This window comes from Colossoma macropomum, unplaced genomic scaffold (assembly GCF_904425465.1).
Source record: "Colossoma macropomum unplaced genomic scaffold, Colossoma_macropomum, whole genome shotgun sequence".
In the NCBI taxonomy this organism is placed as follows: Eukaryota; Metazoa; Chordata; class Actinopteri; order Characiformes; family Serrasalmidae; genus Colossoma; species Colossoma macropomum.
The window spans coordinates 7,079,399-7,096,299 of NW_023494809.1; the positions used below are offsets into that span (position 1 = coordinate 7,079,399).

The 16,901-nt window shown below is 42.7% G+C and overlaps 1 protein-coding gene across 2 annotated transcripts; it reads right to left on the reverse strand.

The window, feature by feature from the left end:
• Window positions 1–3,566: 3,566 nt before the first annotated feature.
• Window positions 3,567–16,506, reverse strand: herpud2 (HERPUD family member 2). 2 transcript variants are annotated; one of them, XM_036558365.1, is made up of 9 exons: window positions 16,411–16,506; window positions 15,413–15,753; window positions 14,138–14,215; window positions 12,818–12,928; window positions 12,471–12,625; window positions 10,444–10,569; window positions 8,912–9,247; window positions 7,204–7,303; window positions 3,567–6,047 (listed from the first exon to the last, which is right to left on the reverse strand). In XM_036558365.1, the coding sequence occupies exons 2-9, from the start codon at window positions 15,557–15,559 to the stop codon at window positions 5,880–5,882; spliced, it is 1,221 nt and encodes a 406-aa protein (XP_036414258.1). In that variant the 5' UTR covers window positions 15,560–15,753; window positions 16,411–16,506; the 3' UTR covers window positions 3,567–5,879. The 2 variants fall into 2 exon arrangements, with proteins under 2 accessions (XP_036414258.1, XP_036414257.1); XM_036558364.1 differs by having other exon boundaries at window positions 12,818–12,931.
• Between the last annotated feature and the right edge of the window lie 395 nt (window positions 16,507–16,901).

Consider the following 16,901-nt stretch of genomic DNA (forward strand, 5'->3'; position numbering starts at 1 on the left):
GTGTCGAACTCAAAGTAGTCAAACTGAAAAGATGAACCGGCTCATCAGCGCAGCGGCCAGTCTACACTCTGGAGCTCTTACTGGTGATGTAACGGTTCTGGGTTCTTCATCTTCATCTGGGGCCGTTTTACAGAAAATTCTTAAGTCTGAGATCATATCTTATCTGCTTTGTTGTCATGGCAACTTCAATTAAGACTGAATTTAGGACAGAAGCCATTACAGAACAACAGTTCTTAAGTCTATAATTTCTTATTCCCAGATAAGAAAACGGTTTTACAGAAACATCCTAAGTTGCCAAAATATCCTAAATATTTTCTTAACTTTAAGATAAACTCCAGAGCGTCTTAACTTCAGTTTAACCGTCTGTTTCTATTGTTTTATGCAGTGATGGGAAGCATAGTTCACTATAACCAGCATAATGACGCCACATTTATCTACACTGAAAACGATGTTTTAAAGCCCCAGACGCTGCAGACTCGATCTCCACCGCCCCTCTGATCACCTTCGTGTGTTAATGTTGATGATGAAATATTACAGTGATGGTGGTGAATAATGAGGAGACGGAGCTGAACGTGTGTCTGTTTATTAGGAGGAGTAACGTTAGCGCGCTCGGCTAAAGCGGTTGGGAAATGGAGACTGAAACTGGGGAGCGGCGGCGCTCTGATAAACAGCAGGGGGCGCTGACACAATATTCTTAACTTTCAGTTTATCGTGCTTTAGTTTTATTTGACTTTCTTCAACTTCAAATGAGTCGACTTCAAATGAGTGAGTTAAGATTTCCTAACTTGAGATAAGAAAAGATGCTGTAAGATAAGATAGAGTTTGTGAAAAATCTTATCTTGACCTGTCAGATCTTAAGTTAAGACAAAAAGTTATAACGTTTCTGTAATGCGGCCCCTGGAATAGAATTCGCTAAACTGTCGTTGGCTTTAGCTGCGAGTGAGAGAGGATCTTCAGAGAGTTAAGACTGATGCTGATAGCAGCTCTACCTGCTTTAGGAAGCTCGAAAACCGGAAAAACATATTGTTGATGTTCCACCGGTCAGCGCGGTGATGACAGCGGTGCTGGTAGAGCCACCGTTAGTACAGTGTTAGTTCATAAATCATCCTGACAGACAAAACACAGCCGCGCTGAGCTGCTGCTTCATGATGCAACAACAGAACCTAAACTCTGAGTTTTTACAGCATCCCGGCTGTCCGACGCTGTGAGGGGATCCAGCTATAGACTAGCCTTCAGCAGTGTATATGATAGTGTTTTTATGTTTAAAGGAATATTTTATCCATAAACACTGTGACTGTAATGAATAAGGGCTACAGTTAGAGGCCTGTTAGCTGTTTCCCATTACCGCCCATTCATTTTCAGCCATGTTAGCATTAGCGGGTGCTCTGCTCCTTTAAGAAGCCCAGCAGTCTGAGAGAACGCAGCTCTGAGTGTGTGAGGATGATTGAAGTGATGTTCTGAAGGAGAGCGGTTCTCCTGATAAGAGCCCGGGGAGAAGCTGCCCTAACCTGATTTGCTGAGTTACTTAGAGGCGGAGCTAATGCCTGCCTCATGCATAATTAATAGTGTTGGTCCAGAGCAGTAAAGTAAATGTGCGCTCATTAGATTAGAGCTCAGGAGGCCGTGAGTGCAGCTGAGTGTTCTGTGAGAGGAACGCTGTGCTGACGGGGAATGCAGACGGGTTCTTTATTTAGGCGTCCCTGATAACGCAGGATTCCTGCAGGATAATACAGACTCCGCAGCGTTCCGCACTCAGCAGATCCGTCCCGCTGAAAACAGAGCGCTGCTGTGAAAAAGCCCAGGATCCTCAGAGCTCCGCACCTCAGCGGCTTCCAGACAGCAGGATCACACTCCTGTACGGGAGCTGGAGCTCTGTGTTCATGATGAAGTGAAAATAAGAGAACGCTTCCTCTACAGAGACTGAAATACGGCATTTTTCTGTTTATTTTACTGCAGTTTTCTGTGATACGTGCCTTTTAAAATGAGCAAATAAACAGAAAAATGAACTTCCCCCACTTTTTAAAGTTAAATTGCACAGTTTCACTCATCACCACATTCAGTCTGTATACGGACACTGTAGAAACAGCCAGTTTAGAATTCATTGTTTTTGTGATGTCACAAGAACCAAGTCGTTTACATATATCCATCTACTCCGCCCACTCACACCGAAGTGTTTCAGTCAGGACGGCTTTCTGAGTGCAGACAAGGACACTGTTTAAGTGATGAAGACAGGCTGGAAATTATTATGTAGAAATGAATTATGACTGTTTTTGGTTCGTGTAACAACACAAACGTTATATGAGAAGCTCAGAGGGGAAAAAGGAAAATGTAGGATATGGGATCTTTAACATATGGGAGAAAAATAAAGCAGAAAACGTGGCCTATTTATTAAACAAAAACATAAACACTACATTTTTAATGTTCATTGCAGTTGTGGACAAGTGGACCTTGAAACACCCTCTGGTGGTCCTCAGGCTGAGGGGGTGCCAGTGGTCCATACTGGGCCTGCAGTAGCTCTTTGTCATAAAAATAAAAAAGAATTGACTTAACAAAGAGCTATAAACTGTTTTCAAATGGTAAACAATATTAATATGAGACCAGCAAAAAATGGAGCATTAAAGCTTTGCCAGGTTTTTGCGTCTCGACTCTAAAAACAGAATAACCCCCGGTTCAGCTGTCGCCTCACAACACAACACTTATGTTGAAGAAACCTTCCACTTAACTTGCTGCCGTTCTGCTATTTTACGTTCACTGACGCAGGTGGCGTTTTGCAGAAGTCGACACACTGTGTTAATAATTTCCCAAAAATGAAGTTTTTAAGCAAAAAGCTGCGTTTTCTTTCCTGTGGGCCTTCATGCTTACTAAAGACAGACAAGTGGACCTTGAGGTGGAAAAGATTGAGATTTAAAGATCCAGGATTGTGCTGTGATGCTACAAACGGCGCTCACACCTCACCCTACAGAGGGAATTCTGATTTTATGAGCAGTCTTGTTTTTGCAGAGCCTGTTTATTCAGCACGTTTAGAGAGCGCTGTTCATGTTTCCCATAGAGGTAACCTGCTTAGACCCTGAGCTCCGTATATGGGCGGAAAGCCGACTACACAATGAAGCGCGACTCCAGAGATCTGTAATATCTGGTCAGCGGTGGTCCTAAGGGGGTGTTTCCAGTTTGAGTGCGTTAGAGGGGCTGATAAACTGCGCAGTAACAGATAAACTCCAGTGTGTAACAGTGCACCTACACAGAGGAGATAAAAGGCAGGTGTTTCTGATAATGTGGCCCATGAGTGTTTCCATTATTTTGTCCACTCCCTGCATACTGATCCAATCAGGAAACTCTCCCAGTCCAGATGAGCTCTTTATAAACGCCACATTTACTGACTTTCCTCTGTTTAACACTCTGATCGGGTTATGATGTGTGTGATTTTTTTGATGTTCTCTCTCTCTCTCTATAAATATATATACACATATATATATATATATATATATATATATATATATATATATATATATATATATATATATAGACACACACATAAACAGTCATGTGAAAAAAATTAGGACACCCCATTAAATATTCAGTTCTTTATTAAGAAATGTTCACATATCGATGTCTAATCTTTTTTTTTATTTATCTCTGGAAAAGGAAGTGATTTATTTGCAGGTAAACAACAAAAATTAACCTTGTTTTACTCATTAAACAAAAAATTTTAACAAAAATGCATATTCCATCTGAGGAAAAAGTTAGGACACCCTACCCCCTAACAGCTAGCGTTACCCCCTTTGGCTGAAATAACCTCAGTGAGACGCCTCTTGTAGCCGTCTACCAGTCTCTGACATCGGTCGGAGGGAAGTTCGCCCCACTCCTCAACGCAGAATTCTTTCAGCGAGATGACTGAGGGGTTTCTTGCATGTACAGCCCGTTTCAAGTCACCCCAAAGCATCTCAATGGGATTAAGATCTGGGTTTTCAGCCAGTCCTTGGTGGATTTACTGGTATGTTTAGGATCATTGTCATGTTGCAGGGTCCAGTTCTGCTTCAGCTTTAATTTTTTTTACAGATGGTCTCACATGTTCCTCAAGCAGCCTGTGATACACGGCAGAATTCATGGTGGATTCTATGATGGTGAGCTGGCCAGGTCCTGCTGCAGCAAAGCATTCCCAAACCATGACACTTCCACCTCCATGTTTCACAGTTGGTATGAGGTTCTTTTCCTGGAATGCTGTATTTGGTTTACGCCAAACATGCCTTCTGTTAAGGTGTCCAAATAATTCAGTGTTAGACTCATCTGTCCACAGAACATTATTCCAGAAGTTCTGGTCTTTGTCTCTGGCAAACTTCAGTCTGGCCTTCATGTTTCTCTTAGAGAGCAAAGGTTTCCTGCCTGCACAACTCCCATGAAAGTTAAACTTGGGCAGTGTCTTTCTGATTGTACAGGCATGCACTTTCACATCAACAGCAGCCAGAGCCTGCTGTAGGTCCCGTGATGACCTTTTTGGGTTTTTGAGACTTCTTTTAGCATCTTGCAGTCTGCTCTCGGGGTAAACTTGCTTGGACGGCCAGACCTGGGCATGTTGGCAGTTGTTTTGAATGTCCTCCACTTGTAGACTATTTTCCGGACAGTGGAATGGCTGATTTCAGATTCTTTTGAGATCTTTTTAAATTCCTTACTAGACTCCTAAGCTGCTACAGTCTTCTTTCTGATGGCCTCAGACGGCTCTTTCGATCTCACCATGGTGTTCACTCTCACTTCAACAGTCAGGAGCTCACCGAACGAAATGTCTGAGGTTTAAATAAGGCAAGCCTCCTTCAAAATGCTGAGTAATGATGTTCTAATCATGCGCACCTGATGTGATACAACTGTGTGATTTTAGCCATTGTAAGTGGGAATAAATGTGGGGGTGTCCTAATTTATTCCTCACCAGAAATTGCATTTTTTTTAAATTATACTTTACAGAAAGTTTGAAAAAGTCTTTTCTTCAGTTTTAATTGTTTAGTTATATTACTTGAATCTATCAGTATTGCAGAGAAACAGATGGACTACAGTCTGTAACTGTAGAACTACAAAGTGCACCTATATAGTAAGTGGAGCTGATAAAATGGGCGTAGAAACAAGTCATAATGTTATGCCTGATCGGTGCATGTATGTATTTATGTATGTATGTATGTATGTGTGCATATATATAATAAAAATATTTACTATTTGCCCATATTAGGAAAACTCAGAACTCAGAGCCGTCCATTCTTCTTCTGAACAGCACTGCCGCCCCCTGGTGGCACCGCCTTAAAACAGCACTCAGAGCCACTGACCGTCCACCTCACCGCCAAACTGTTTTTATTCAAAAACACAGCTCAACTTCAATGAGATGCAAATATTCATATCTGTGAATAAGTACTATTTATTTACACTCAGTGGAAATGGAGAACTATTTTACTGAAGCAGTTACACCGTTTAATGTGGCGTCGTCTTCTGCCTTCATCCAAAAACAAACCCAAACAGACTCTCAGTGTAACAGGAAGACAAACCCATGAGCTGGTTTAGTCGGTCACGATTAACACGGCGCTGATCTGTGTCACGAGAAAACCTCAGAGTAAAGCAGCATCACTGACTCACCGAACGAGAGACGCTCACAACAGAAGTGTGTCTGTATGTTTGTCCCTTTACTGTGACCTGCAGTGACGCTGTAGAGCCGACGTTAGACTGAGTTTCATAAAGCAGGATTCACTCAGTTAGCTGGATTAATTAAGCCCAAGGTGAGTTCTGTCCAGCACAGATGCCCTCCTGCTCTCTGCTAGACAGGCACGATTAAACGATCTGAGGAATCCTGCGCTGTGAAACACCCTCTCAGTGTCTGTGTTTGTTTGTCTGTCTGGCCTGTAGGGTCAGTTGGCAGGGCGACCCGGGCCCTCCGGCACTAACGAGGTGAAGAAAGTGCTGATGAATGACCAGGTGGCCGTTAGAAAGCCTGGCCTGGCCGGAGATGCGTCCTCAGGGCCTTCCTCCCCACTCTCACCATCATCATCCTCAATCCCATCATCCATAATCCGCTCCTGAACAAAGAAAGACAGAGAGAGAGAGAGAGAGAGAGAGAGAGAGAGAGAGAGAGAGAGAGAGAGAGAGAGGCTGTTACAGTCAGGGATGCACTGATACTGGCTGATAACGATTCTGATACTTTTCTTGAACATTTCTGTTGATCCTTGGATTTATGAGGTTCTGTCTGACACTTTTGTCAAAATTGAGTTTTTCGCAGGTTCTTGTTCTGTGGCACTTCTTAACATTATGTGAGGTGTCTTTTTTTAGTTGTGTGCATTTTTTGACCTGTTCATCTAGAAAACAAAAAGCTTCTGTCTCCAGTCAAACTCTAACTTCGTTCTATAAGGTTCTATCTGTGAACCAGTCAGCACTTCACATACACACAAGAGGACCAATCAGGTTCTGCTTCTTTGTCATGTCGTCGCTCTGCTCTGTGCTGAAACTCTGCCTGTCGTATTACAGCTCTGTAAAAAGTCTTATTGTCTTAAATTATATGAAATATTGAGCCTTAAAGGTCATTAAATATGACCCTTAAATATGAACATTTGAACTGATGGGGTCTTAATTACAGCATTAACATTAACTTCATTCATCCATCGTTTCTTTTCCTTCTTTCTCCCAAAATAAGACATTTTGGCTCATTAGACTCACATTTCTGATATAAAACTAAACCTCACACGGCCTTTACACTGACCTGCTGCACTGACCTGCTACACTGACCTGCTGGGACAGTTTATTACAGCAGCTGTGTCTGTCCGACTAAAGGAAACTTAAACTAATGATTCCTAAAACTGACCTCTGCACTGGACACAATATTCAGCACTGACCTTTATACATAATCTGCAATGGTTTTTAGAATAAAAAAGATAATTTAATCTAAAAAAAGAAATGTCATTAAAAATAAATACATAATAAAAAAGGTCATAAAAATGTTATAGGCGGCATTAAATGTAACTTCCTGATAATGTAAACACTCGTTTTAAATTTAAACACTAATTTTATGTTTTAAAACAAACTGTGAGTATAAACTGTTTGTGTTCCTTGAAAATCATTGCTCCTTTTCATGTACTGTCTGATAGAACCTTATAACTCCGAACAGAAAGTGGGTTCTCAGGATTAGAATGTTCTATCTGCATTTGACCTGTTCCAAAAAAATAAGCTCTGTCTCTTTACCATTTCCTGAATGTCGTTGTTTCTCGCCGCTTCATCCTGAGGACCTTCTGCTGCTGGGTTCTGCAGCTCTGCTCTGAAGGGGAACCAGCCAGCCTGGTGTCTAAAACACACACACTTTTTAAATGAAACAGTAGAAGCCATATCGCCCCCTACACTTCCTGTAGTGTATTACAGTCTGTCAGAGTGACTGTGTGGATCATATGAACATTATAGAGGCTTTTTAAATGAAACAGTAGAAGCCAAATCGCCCCCTACACTTCCTGTAGTGTATTACAGTCTGTCAGAGTGATTGTGTGGATCATATGAACATTATAGAGGCTTTTTAAACGAAACAGTAGAAGCCATATCGCCCCCTACGCTTCCTGTAGTGTATTACAGTCTGTCAGAGTGACTGTGTGGATCATATGAACATCATAGAGGCTTTTTAAACGAAACAGTAGAAGCCATATCGCCCCCTACACTTCCTGTAGTGTATTACAGTCTGTCAGAGTGACTGTGTGGATCATATGAACATCATAGAGGCTTTTTAAACGAAACAGTAGAAGCCATATCGCCCCCTACACTTCCTGTAGTGTATTACAGTCTGTCAGAGTGACTGTGTGGATCATATGAACATCATAGAGGCTTTTTAAACGAAACAGTAGAAGCCATATCGCCCCCTACGCTTCCTGTAGTGTATTACAGTCTGTCAGAGTGACTGTGTGGATCATATGAACATCATAGAGGCTTTTTAAACGAAACAGTAGAAGCCATATCGCCCCCTACACTTCCTGTAGTGTATTACAGTCTGTCAGAGTGACTGTGTGGATCATATGAACATCATAGAGGCTTTTTAAACGAAACAGTAGAAGCCATATCGCCCCCTACACTTCCTGTAGTGTATTACAGTCTGTCAGAGTGACTGTGTGGATCATATGAACATCATAGAGGCTTTTTAAACGAAACAGTAGAAGCCATATCGCCCCCTACACTTCCTGTAGTGTATTACAGTCTGTCAGAGTGACTGTGTGGATCATATGAACATCATAGAGGCTTTTTAAACGAAACAGTAGAAGCCATATCGCCCCCTACGCTTCCTGTAGTGTATTACAGTCTGTCAGAGTGACTGTGTGGATCATATGAACATCATAGAGGCTTTTTAAACGAAACAGTAGAAGCCATATCGCCCCCTACACTTCCTGTAGTGTATTACAGTCTGTCAGAGTGACTGTGTGGATCATATGAACATCATAGAGGCTTTTTAAACGAAACAGTAGAAGCCATATCGCCCCCTACGCTTCCTGTAGTGTATTACAGTCTGTCAGAGTGACTGTGTGGATCATATGAACATCATAGAGGCTTTTTAAACGAAACAGTAGAAGCCATATCGCCCCCTACGCTTCCTGTAGTGTATTACAGTCTGTCAGAGTGACTGTGTGGATCATATGAACATCATAGAGGCTTTTTAAACGAAACAGTAGAAGCCATATCGCCCCCTACGCTTCCTGTAGTGTATTACAGTCTGTCAGAGTGACTGTGTGGATCATATGAACATCATAGAGGCTTTTTAATTGAAACAGTAGAAGCCATATCGCCCCCTACACTTCCTGTAGTGTATTACAGTCTGTCAGAGTGACTGTGTGGATCATATGAACATCATAGAGGCTTTTTAAACGAAACAGTAGAAGCCATATCGCCCGTGCTGACGATAAACAATGACTGGACTCACAGGTAAACGAGCAGCATGGCGCCGATCACCATGACGAAGCGTCCGAAGGAGGAGTAAAAGTAGACGATGCTGAGCAGAATAGCAGCGCGCGAGACTGTGTAGAGCCAGTCCAGCCAATCACGGTTCAGCTCGTCCTCATTCAGCATGGCTCCGCCCTGTGCGTTCATCTGCAGGTTCTGATTGGCCGGACGCTCCTCTGGGACGGGGTTGGGGGCAGGGTTCGGCCCCATAGGGGCTGCGGGTTCGTTGGGCGGAGCCGGAACGGCAGCAGGGCGGGGACTTAGGGAAGGGGGCGGTGCCACAGCGGATGCCTGGGAGGCTGCCATCGCAGCTTGGCTGTAAAGACAAAACAGGAAAAGTACATGAGGAGAATAAATGAAACACTGACAGATAAACACTGTATATAAAGGATTACACACTTCTGCCCATCGACTGTCTGATACTCCGCATCACATTTAGCACAGAAATGAAGCTCAAAGTGCTTTACAATTAAAAACAGGCATAAAAATGTACTGGAATACTGTATAAGAATGAGGAATGTTCAAGACATGTTTCACCTGTCTTTATAATTGTTATTATTATAAATACAGTAGTATTTTCTTTATTCTTTATTGTATTATTACTTATTGGTAGGTTACTTTACATACATATTGCACAAAGTCTACATCATTTGCCTTTTATTAATAGTTTTATTAGTGGCTTTTAATGAAATTAATTTTAATACTACATGCTAATGAAAAAACTCACTGATAAATGGTTATTTTCATATGAAACATGTAATTCCAATCTCAGAGATTCTGCAAAATCTGGAAACCCTGAAAAGGTTGTTGCCAAAATAAACTGTCTTAACTGTCCATAACTGTCTTAAAAATGAAAACAAGCCGGGGAAGTGAGCGTTTCAGATTCCATATTCGGTTCTGTGTGAGCTAAAGCAGGTTTAAAATGAATAAACCTGATTTGTGTTGAAACTAATCTAAAATTTATCATAATGCTACAGTTCTGTGCTCTGAGCAGCTCACTTAACCCCAGACATTTATCTTACACTATTTTTGATAATGACTGAAATAAAACAGTACATGGAAGCTCATAGTTTCATAGAGGAGGTAAAAGTATTGGTTATTTGAATGGCTTTAAAAGTTCCTAACATATTTCTAATTTTTAAAATTAACAGATGTTGGAGCTCTAAAATAAATGAATAAATTTTAAAAATGTCACAAAACTATATAGAATTATAATGAAAATGATGAACTTTCAGTGTGATTGTATTTTTTAGAACTCATTTATTTATTTATTCATTTGTTTGTTTCAGTGACTTTTTATTTATTAATTATATTCAGTCTGTTTCATAACTTCTTAGTTATTTAACAGAATGACTCTCCATTCAGGCCAGTCTGTTTCCCAGACTCTCTGCCCCGCCCGTCTCTAATGGTGTGAGTCCTCTCTCTGGTCAGTTCAGTCCTATTTTAGGACGTCCTGTACTGAAGGAGCAGATAACAGATGTGCTTCCACTCTCTGTGCAGTAAATCACTTACTATTGCATATAGTAATGTCTGGCGTACATCTGCTGCCACCACAGCATCTGCATAGGAGAGTACATGGGGTTTGCTGGGACTCCAGCAGGGGGCGCTGTCAGCGCAGTGAGGGGCATTCCCTGAGGCCTAAGACACACAAACACACATATAAATGGATGAACACTACATAAAGCACCTGTAACTGCTCTGTAGGACTGTGTAGGACTGTGTAAGACTGTATAAGGCTGTAAAGGACTGTACAGGACTGTGCAAGACTGTATAAGACTGTATAAGGCTGTAAAGGACTGTACAGGACTGTGTAAGACTGTACAGGACTGTGTGGGGCTGTATAAGACTGTATAAGGCTGTAAAGGACTGTACAGGACTGTGTAAGTCTGTATAGGACTGTGTGGGACTGTATAAGACTGTATAAGGCTGTAAAGGACTGTACAGGACTGTGTAAGACTAAGACTGTATAGGACTGTGTGGGGCTGTATAAGACTGTATAAGGCTGTAAAGGACTGTACAGGACTGTGTAAGACTAAGACTGTACAGGACTGTGTGGGACTATATAAGACTGTATAAGGCTGTAAAGGACTGTACAGGACTGTGTAAGACTAAGACTGTACAGGACTGTGTGGGACTATATAAGACTGTATAAGGCTGTAAAGGACTGTACAGGACTGTGTAAGACTAAGACTGTACAGGACTGTGTGGGGCTGTATAAGACTGTATAAGGCTGTAAAGGACTGTACAGGACTGTGTAAGACTAAGACTGTACAGGACTGTGTGGGGCTGTATAAGACTGTATAAGGCTGTAAAGGACTGTACAGGACTGTGTAAGACTAAGACTGTAAGGACTGTGTGGGGCTGTATAAGACTGTATAAGGCTGTAAAGGACTGTACAGGACTGTGTAAGACTAAGACTGTACAGGACTGTGTGGGACTATATAAGACTGTATAAGGCTGTAAAGGACTGTACAGGACTGTGTAAGACTGTACAGGACTATAAGACTGCATAAGACTGTATAAGGCTGTAAAAGGCTGTACAGGACTGTGTGGGACTGTGTAAGACTGTAAGACTGTACAGGACTGTGTGGGACTGTGTAAGACTGTACAGGACTATGTAGGCTGTAAAGGACTGTACAGGACTGTACAGGACTGTGTAAGACTGTAAGACTGTACAGGACTATGTAGGCTGTAAAGGACTGTACAGGACTGTACAGGACTGTGTAAGACTGTAAGACTGTACAGGACTATGTAGGCTGTAAAGGACTGTACAGGACTGTACAGGACTGTGTAAGACTGTACAGGACTGTAAGACTGTAAGACTGTGTAGGCGAAAGGACGTACAGGCTGTGTAAGACTGTAAGACTGTACAGGACTGTACAGGACTGTGTAAGACTGTACAGGACTGTGTAAGACTGTATAAGACTATGTAGGCTGTAAAGGACTGTACAGGACTGTACAGGACTGTGTAAGACTGTAAGACTGTACAGGACTATGTAGGCTGTAAAGGACTGTACAGGACTGTACAGGACTGTGTAAGACTGTAAGACGTGTAAGACTGTATAAGACTGTATAAGACTGTATAAGACTGTATAAGGCTGTAAAGGACTGTACAGGACTGTGTAAGACTGTAAGACTGTACAGGACTGTACAGGACTGTGTAAGACTGTACAGGACTGTGTAAGACTGTATAAGACTATGTAGGCTGTAAAGGACTGTACAGGACTGTGTAAGACTGTAAGACTGTACAGGACTGTGTAAGACTGTAAGACTGTACAGGACTGTACAGGACTGTGTAAGACTGTAAGACTGTACAGGACTGTGTAAGACTGTATAAGACTATGTAGGCTGTAAAGGACTGTACAGGACTGTGTAAGACTGTAAGACTGTACAGGACTGTGTAAGACTGTAAGACTGTACAGGACTGTACAGGACTGTGTAAGACTGTAAGACTGTACAGGACTGTGTAAGACTGTAAGACTGTACAGAACTGTGTAGGGACTGTATAAGACTGTGTAGACTGAGCTGAGCTGCTGTACCACTGCACTGCATCCGTGGGGTCAGGGGTCAAACCGCGGGTCTGTGTTGAACCTCCTCGGTGCCGCAGGCCATCTGAACTTCCTGTGACGGAGGGGCTGGGGGCGTCCTGATAGGACACAGAGACTGAGGGGGAGGGGCCAACGGTGTCTGCATTCTGAGGAGAAACAGATCAACACGGTGACGTCACTCCGAGTAAATCTGAGTAAAAATAAATCAATAATCAATCTGATTCTTGACGCCTGTGTTGTGAATCAGGCTGTACAGTAAACACTGCAGCAGGACAGGAGCCTAGCGCTGCTCCTCCAGCTTCACCTGTACAGGTAAGAGCAGGTAAGGGTGGACTCACCACGGAGCTGGGGTCAGAGGTCAGGGGGGAGCTGCCAGGGTCCCTGTGATCCACAGGTGGAGAGGGGGGGCTGCGAGGCGCACAGACCAAGTGTACCATGTGATACTCGTCCTGCTGTGAGAGCAAAAGGCCAAAATCAGAAACAAAGCAATTTACCCACAAACGAGCCACACAAACAGGTTTTTAACACACGGCGTCGCATCCTGAGGCTCAGGACACACCAAGCTGGCATTTAGGGACCACAGCCAATTCCGCCCGAGTGATGATCTCCTTCCGTCGGCTCACCGCTACCTGATGCAGACAGGTAAGGGGTATAAAGGTGAGAACACTGTGTGGGCAGAGAAACAACCGAAAACACCCGTGGACCAGTCGGCATCAGCCCAGTGTCAGATTAAACCAACAGAGTAGAGGCCTGAGTGAAGATTTCATCCAGCTCCCACAAAACTCAGAACCATTAGTCCCGCTCCCGCCCGCAGTTCCGTCACAGTATGTTTACATCGTCTATTCACGAACACATTATTCTCTCCTGAAATAACAGGTCAGTCGTGGTCGTCAGGCTCACTGTGAGTAACTTCACCAAACGCTGTTTATTCACCATTTAAACACAGAGCAGGAATTAAACCACAGAGCGGTTAGTTTTGCTGGTTTGCTGGTCAGCTGTGGCCGTCGGACTGAAGGCTCCGCCTCTGTTAGCTACGAGAATCCGTGTGTTGGTCACGTGATCGGCTGCTTCACAGCTCTTTAGAGTGACTTCATTCATTTTAACTGTTTTACTGTTATTATTTATATTGTTTATACATGATTTAATAATTGTTCTGCTTTATTCAGGCCGTTCATTAATTTGCAGGATTTCTCTTCATGTGTGCTTCATCCCGCTCCCACTTGCAGGGGGCTGGTTACCCTCCCTCTCAGCACAACACTGAAAATGATTCCTGTGCTGCATTGTGGCGGGTCACGTGGGTCCAGCGGGAATCCGTGGGAGTGAACACCTCAACAATAAAAGCTTTCTGCAGGCGTGCACTCTCAGAATGGCTTTAACTCAACGCAGTAATGGTGAAATGCTGCGCGGGGCGCTGTGACGCGCTGAGAAACTAAACAGTGATTGATGGAGCGCCGGTGCAGGTGTCAGCACCTCCATTAAAACAGTGGTTTCAATTTTTTAGACGCTGCGTGACGCGGTGTGTCCGGTGTGCAGGGGCCTTACAGAAGGCAGTTTTGCATTCATAAGATGTAAATATGTGTGCATGTAGAATATCAGATATCAGTATCAACCCATAATCCCACAGTCTTAATAAAATCACCTTCCTCTCAGATACGAACCTCTCTCAGAACGTCCCGCAGCTGCTGATGGTCCTGCAGGAGACGCCCGGAGTAAACCAGCCTCTGCTCTCTACACAACTACAACACAACACACTCATTATCTTACATTAATAATTATAATACTGACAATAATAATAACAGCGTTTTATTAATATAGTACCTCTCACATCTAAAGTCGCTGTAAAGTGTAAAAAAACAAAGTAACAGTCAATAAAACGAGGTGCAGGTGAGTGTTTGTAAAATAAATAGTTTGGGGGGGCTGCTGACTTTGGCACTGTGTTAAAGTTTAAAGTTTAGATCTGAATGACGAAGATGAGAAGCAGCTCTGAAGGTTACTAGAACGGTTCCTATTTGTGCCAGAGGGGGGCGACAAATGCTTATTAAAAACAAGTGAACATTTAAATGAAATGAATGTCCCACATTTCTCTGGAATTCTTGTACTTCTTGTATTTTGCTTAGAACGTTTGTGTTGTTTATACACCAAAAACATAACATTATATTAATGTTATATAGTAATACATATAATAATAATAATAATATTATAATTCATACAATTATGATTCATTCATAAACTGCTATAGGCTGAATGGGTGGGGCTAAATTGCTATAGGCTGAATGGACAGTGCTAAACTGCTGTAGGCTAAATGGGCGGGGCTAAACTGCTGTAGGCTGAATGGGCGGGGCTAAACCGACATAGTTTATAAATGCTTAAACATTTTTAGGATGAAAGAACGCATTCATATCCTGAACACAGAACAGCATAAAACATTAACACTGCTGTTATATTTTTAAGAGTAGCAGTAATGCCAACCAATCACCACTCAGTAGCAGTAATGCCAACCAATCAGCACTCAGTAGCAGTGATGCTAGTGATCAGAAACTTTTCATTTTAACTTTTCATTTTTAGCCACTTAGCTCCATTCACCCCCTATTCATTGAGGACTTGCTCGTGGGCGCCCTCTGCTGTTTTGCAGTCCTGTTTTTTACATAACGAGGGAAATAGGAAGTGGCCAGACTCCTCATAAACCGGCTCGGGTGTGGGTTCGCGGCTGTTCCTTCTCATTAAATGACGCTCACTAAAGCGACCTGTGTCCTAACAGCTCCCCCTTGTGGAGACACATCAGACTGCTAAACGTGCAGGAGTAAATGAGTTCCAAAGCCACACCCACTCGCTTTACATATTAAAATATGCCCATAGTGAATTGTGACGTGTTATATTTACAGAATTTTACAACTAATAACTACTGATGGCGCCAGCTTTACGGCCCGACTCACCGGCTTACTGGGGTACACGTTGGAGATGTGCTTCTTCAGCTTCTCCACGGTCCAGTTCAGGAAGCAGCTGATGGTCTGGTCGTCATATTTCTGGTTCGGAGCCCGGATGACCAGGGTGACCGGACTGTCGGCCGCATCCCGGTCCATCTTTCATTCTAAACGGAGCGGAGCAGCTCTGGAGCGTCACAGGCCGCCCTGCACTCGAGGGGAAACCTGGCTTTCCTAAATGTGGGTCATTAAAAGTGACAGGCCACCCAGCTGCCGCGTCCCTTTCGGCCGGTGGTAGGTTCTGGTCTCAGGATTCTTCCATTGTGATGAGCACAAACGGGCCTCTTTTCAGCCTGCGGGTCAGAGCAGAACAACAATGGTTTAGATGATCCTGACAGTTCTGCATGCAAATACAGGGGCAGACACACACAAGGGCAGAAGTGGAACACAGGCCAGAATGCACCAGATACTGAATTTAAACGTTTATTTATTAAATATAACTACTTAAAATACAGCTCATGGTGGACTATTTCGCCTGCTAGTGAGTCCGGATGCTATAAATAGTAATAATAATAATGATTTATTTGTGTTTTAGCCCAAAACAGGAGGCTGGAGCTGGCTTCTTCCTCGAATTTCCCGTTCCACCTTAAATGCTGCAGCAGTTAGAGTCTGGCGCCTGAGGCACTATAATAACTGCTGCAGCATTTAAGGTGGAACGGGGAATTCGAAGAAGAAGCCAACTCCAACTTTCGTGCTCAACATTCTTCACAAATATTAATCATAAACGGAAGAATAGCAAAACTAACAGGCGGATATGCGATTATACCTCACAGTTCTCCTCTAAGCAATATTTTAATCGATTATTTCTGTCTGTACTAAGCTAAAGATGCTAAAGCTACAGTGCTAATGCATTCTGTGCTGGTCAGTTTAGCTAGCCAGCCTGGATTATCGACATTAAATATTTTCTAGAAAACAACTGAATAAAGTCTGAAACGGTGAAGGTTTCGAACCTGAATCCGCTGTTTAATCCAGTTTCTCCTCCCTGATGTTTTTCCTGTGAAATGGAGGCGAACACGACACCAGAAATGACGTCACAGGTCGTGTTGGACATAAACAGTAAATAGTGTTATTAATATTATATATTAAAATTATGCAGATAACAGAAAACTGGGCGGGTTTAAATCAATAAACGACACACCCACACAATTATATTTCATTGTATCATATGTAAAAATATATATTATGTTATTTTACATCCACAAATGCACATTAAACCAGACTATACTGCAACTTTAATTAAAGGGGGACTCCACTGACTTTCCAAAATTCCCACATAATTAATGATTAAGATGTAATCAGAGTGGTTCAGAGCGGTTCAGAGCGGTTTGGTGTGAAACGCTCTGTTCTAGAGAAACTCACCGAGTCAGAACTGTTCACAGTGGTGGTGATAGGAACCAGACGTCCACCTCTAAAAGCTCCCTCACAGAAAGTTCCTACATGA

What these genes read in the sequence shown, in the direction of transcription:
- herpud2 (XM_036558364.1), bottom strand. Translation starts at nt 15,559, where the DNA reads ATGGACCGGGATGCGGCCGACAGTCCGGTCACCCTGGTCATCCGGGCT. An exon ending in CCTCTGACCCCAGCTCCGTG is followed by an intron (nt 12,626 to 12,817) that starts GTGAGTCCACCC and finishes GTTTCTCCTCAG; the next exon opens with AATGCAGACACCGTTGGCCC. An exon ending in GCCATGCTGCTCGTTTACCT is followed by an intron (nt 7,304 to 8,911) that starts GTGAGTCCAGTC and finishes TGTGTGTTTTAG; the next exon opens with ACACCAGGCTGGCTGGTTCC.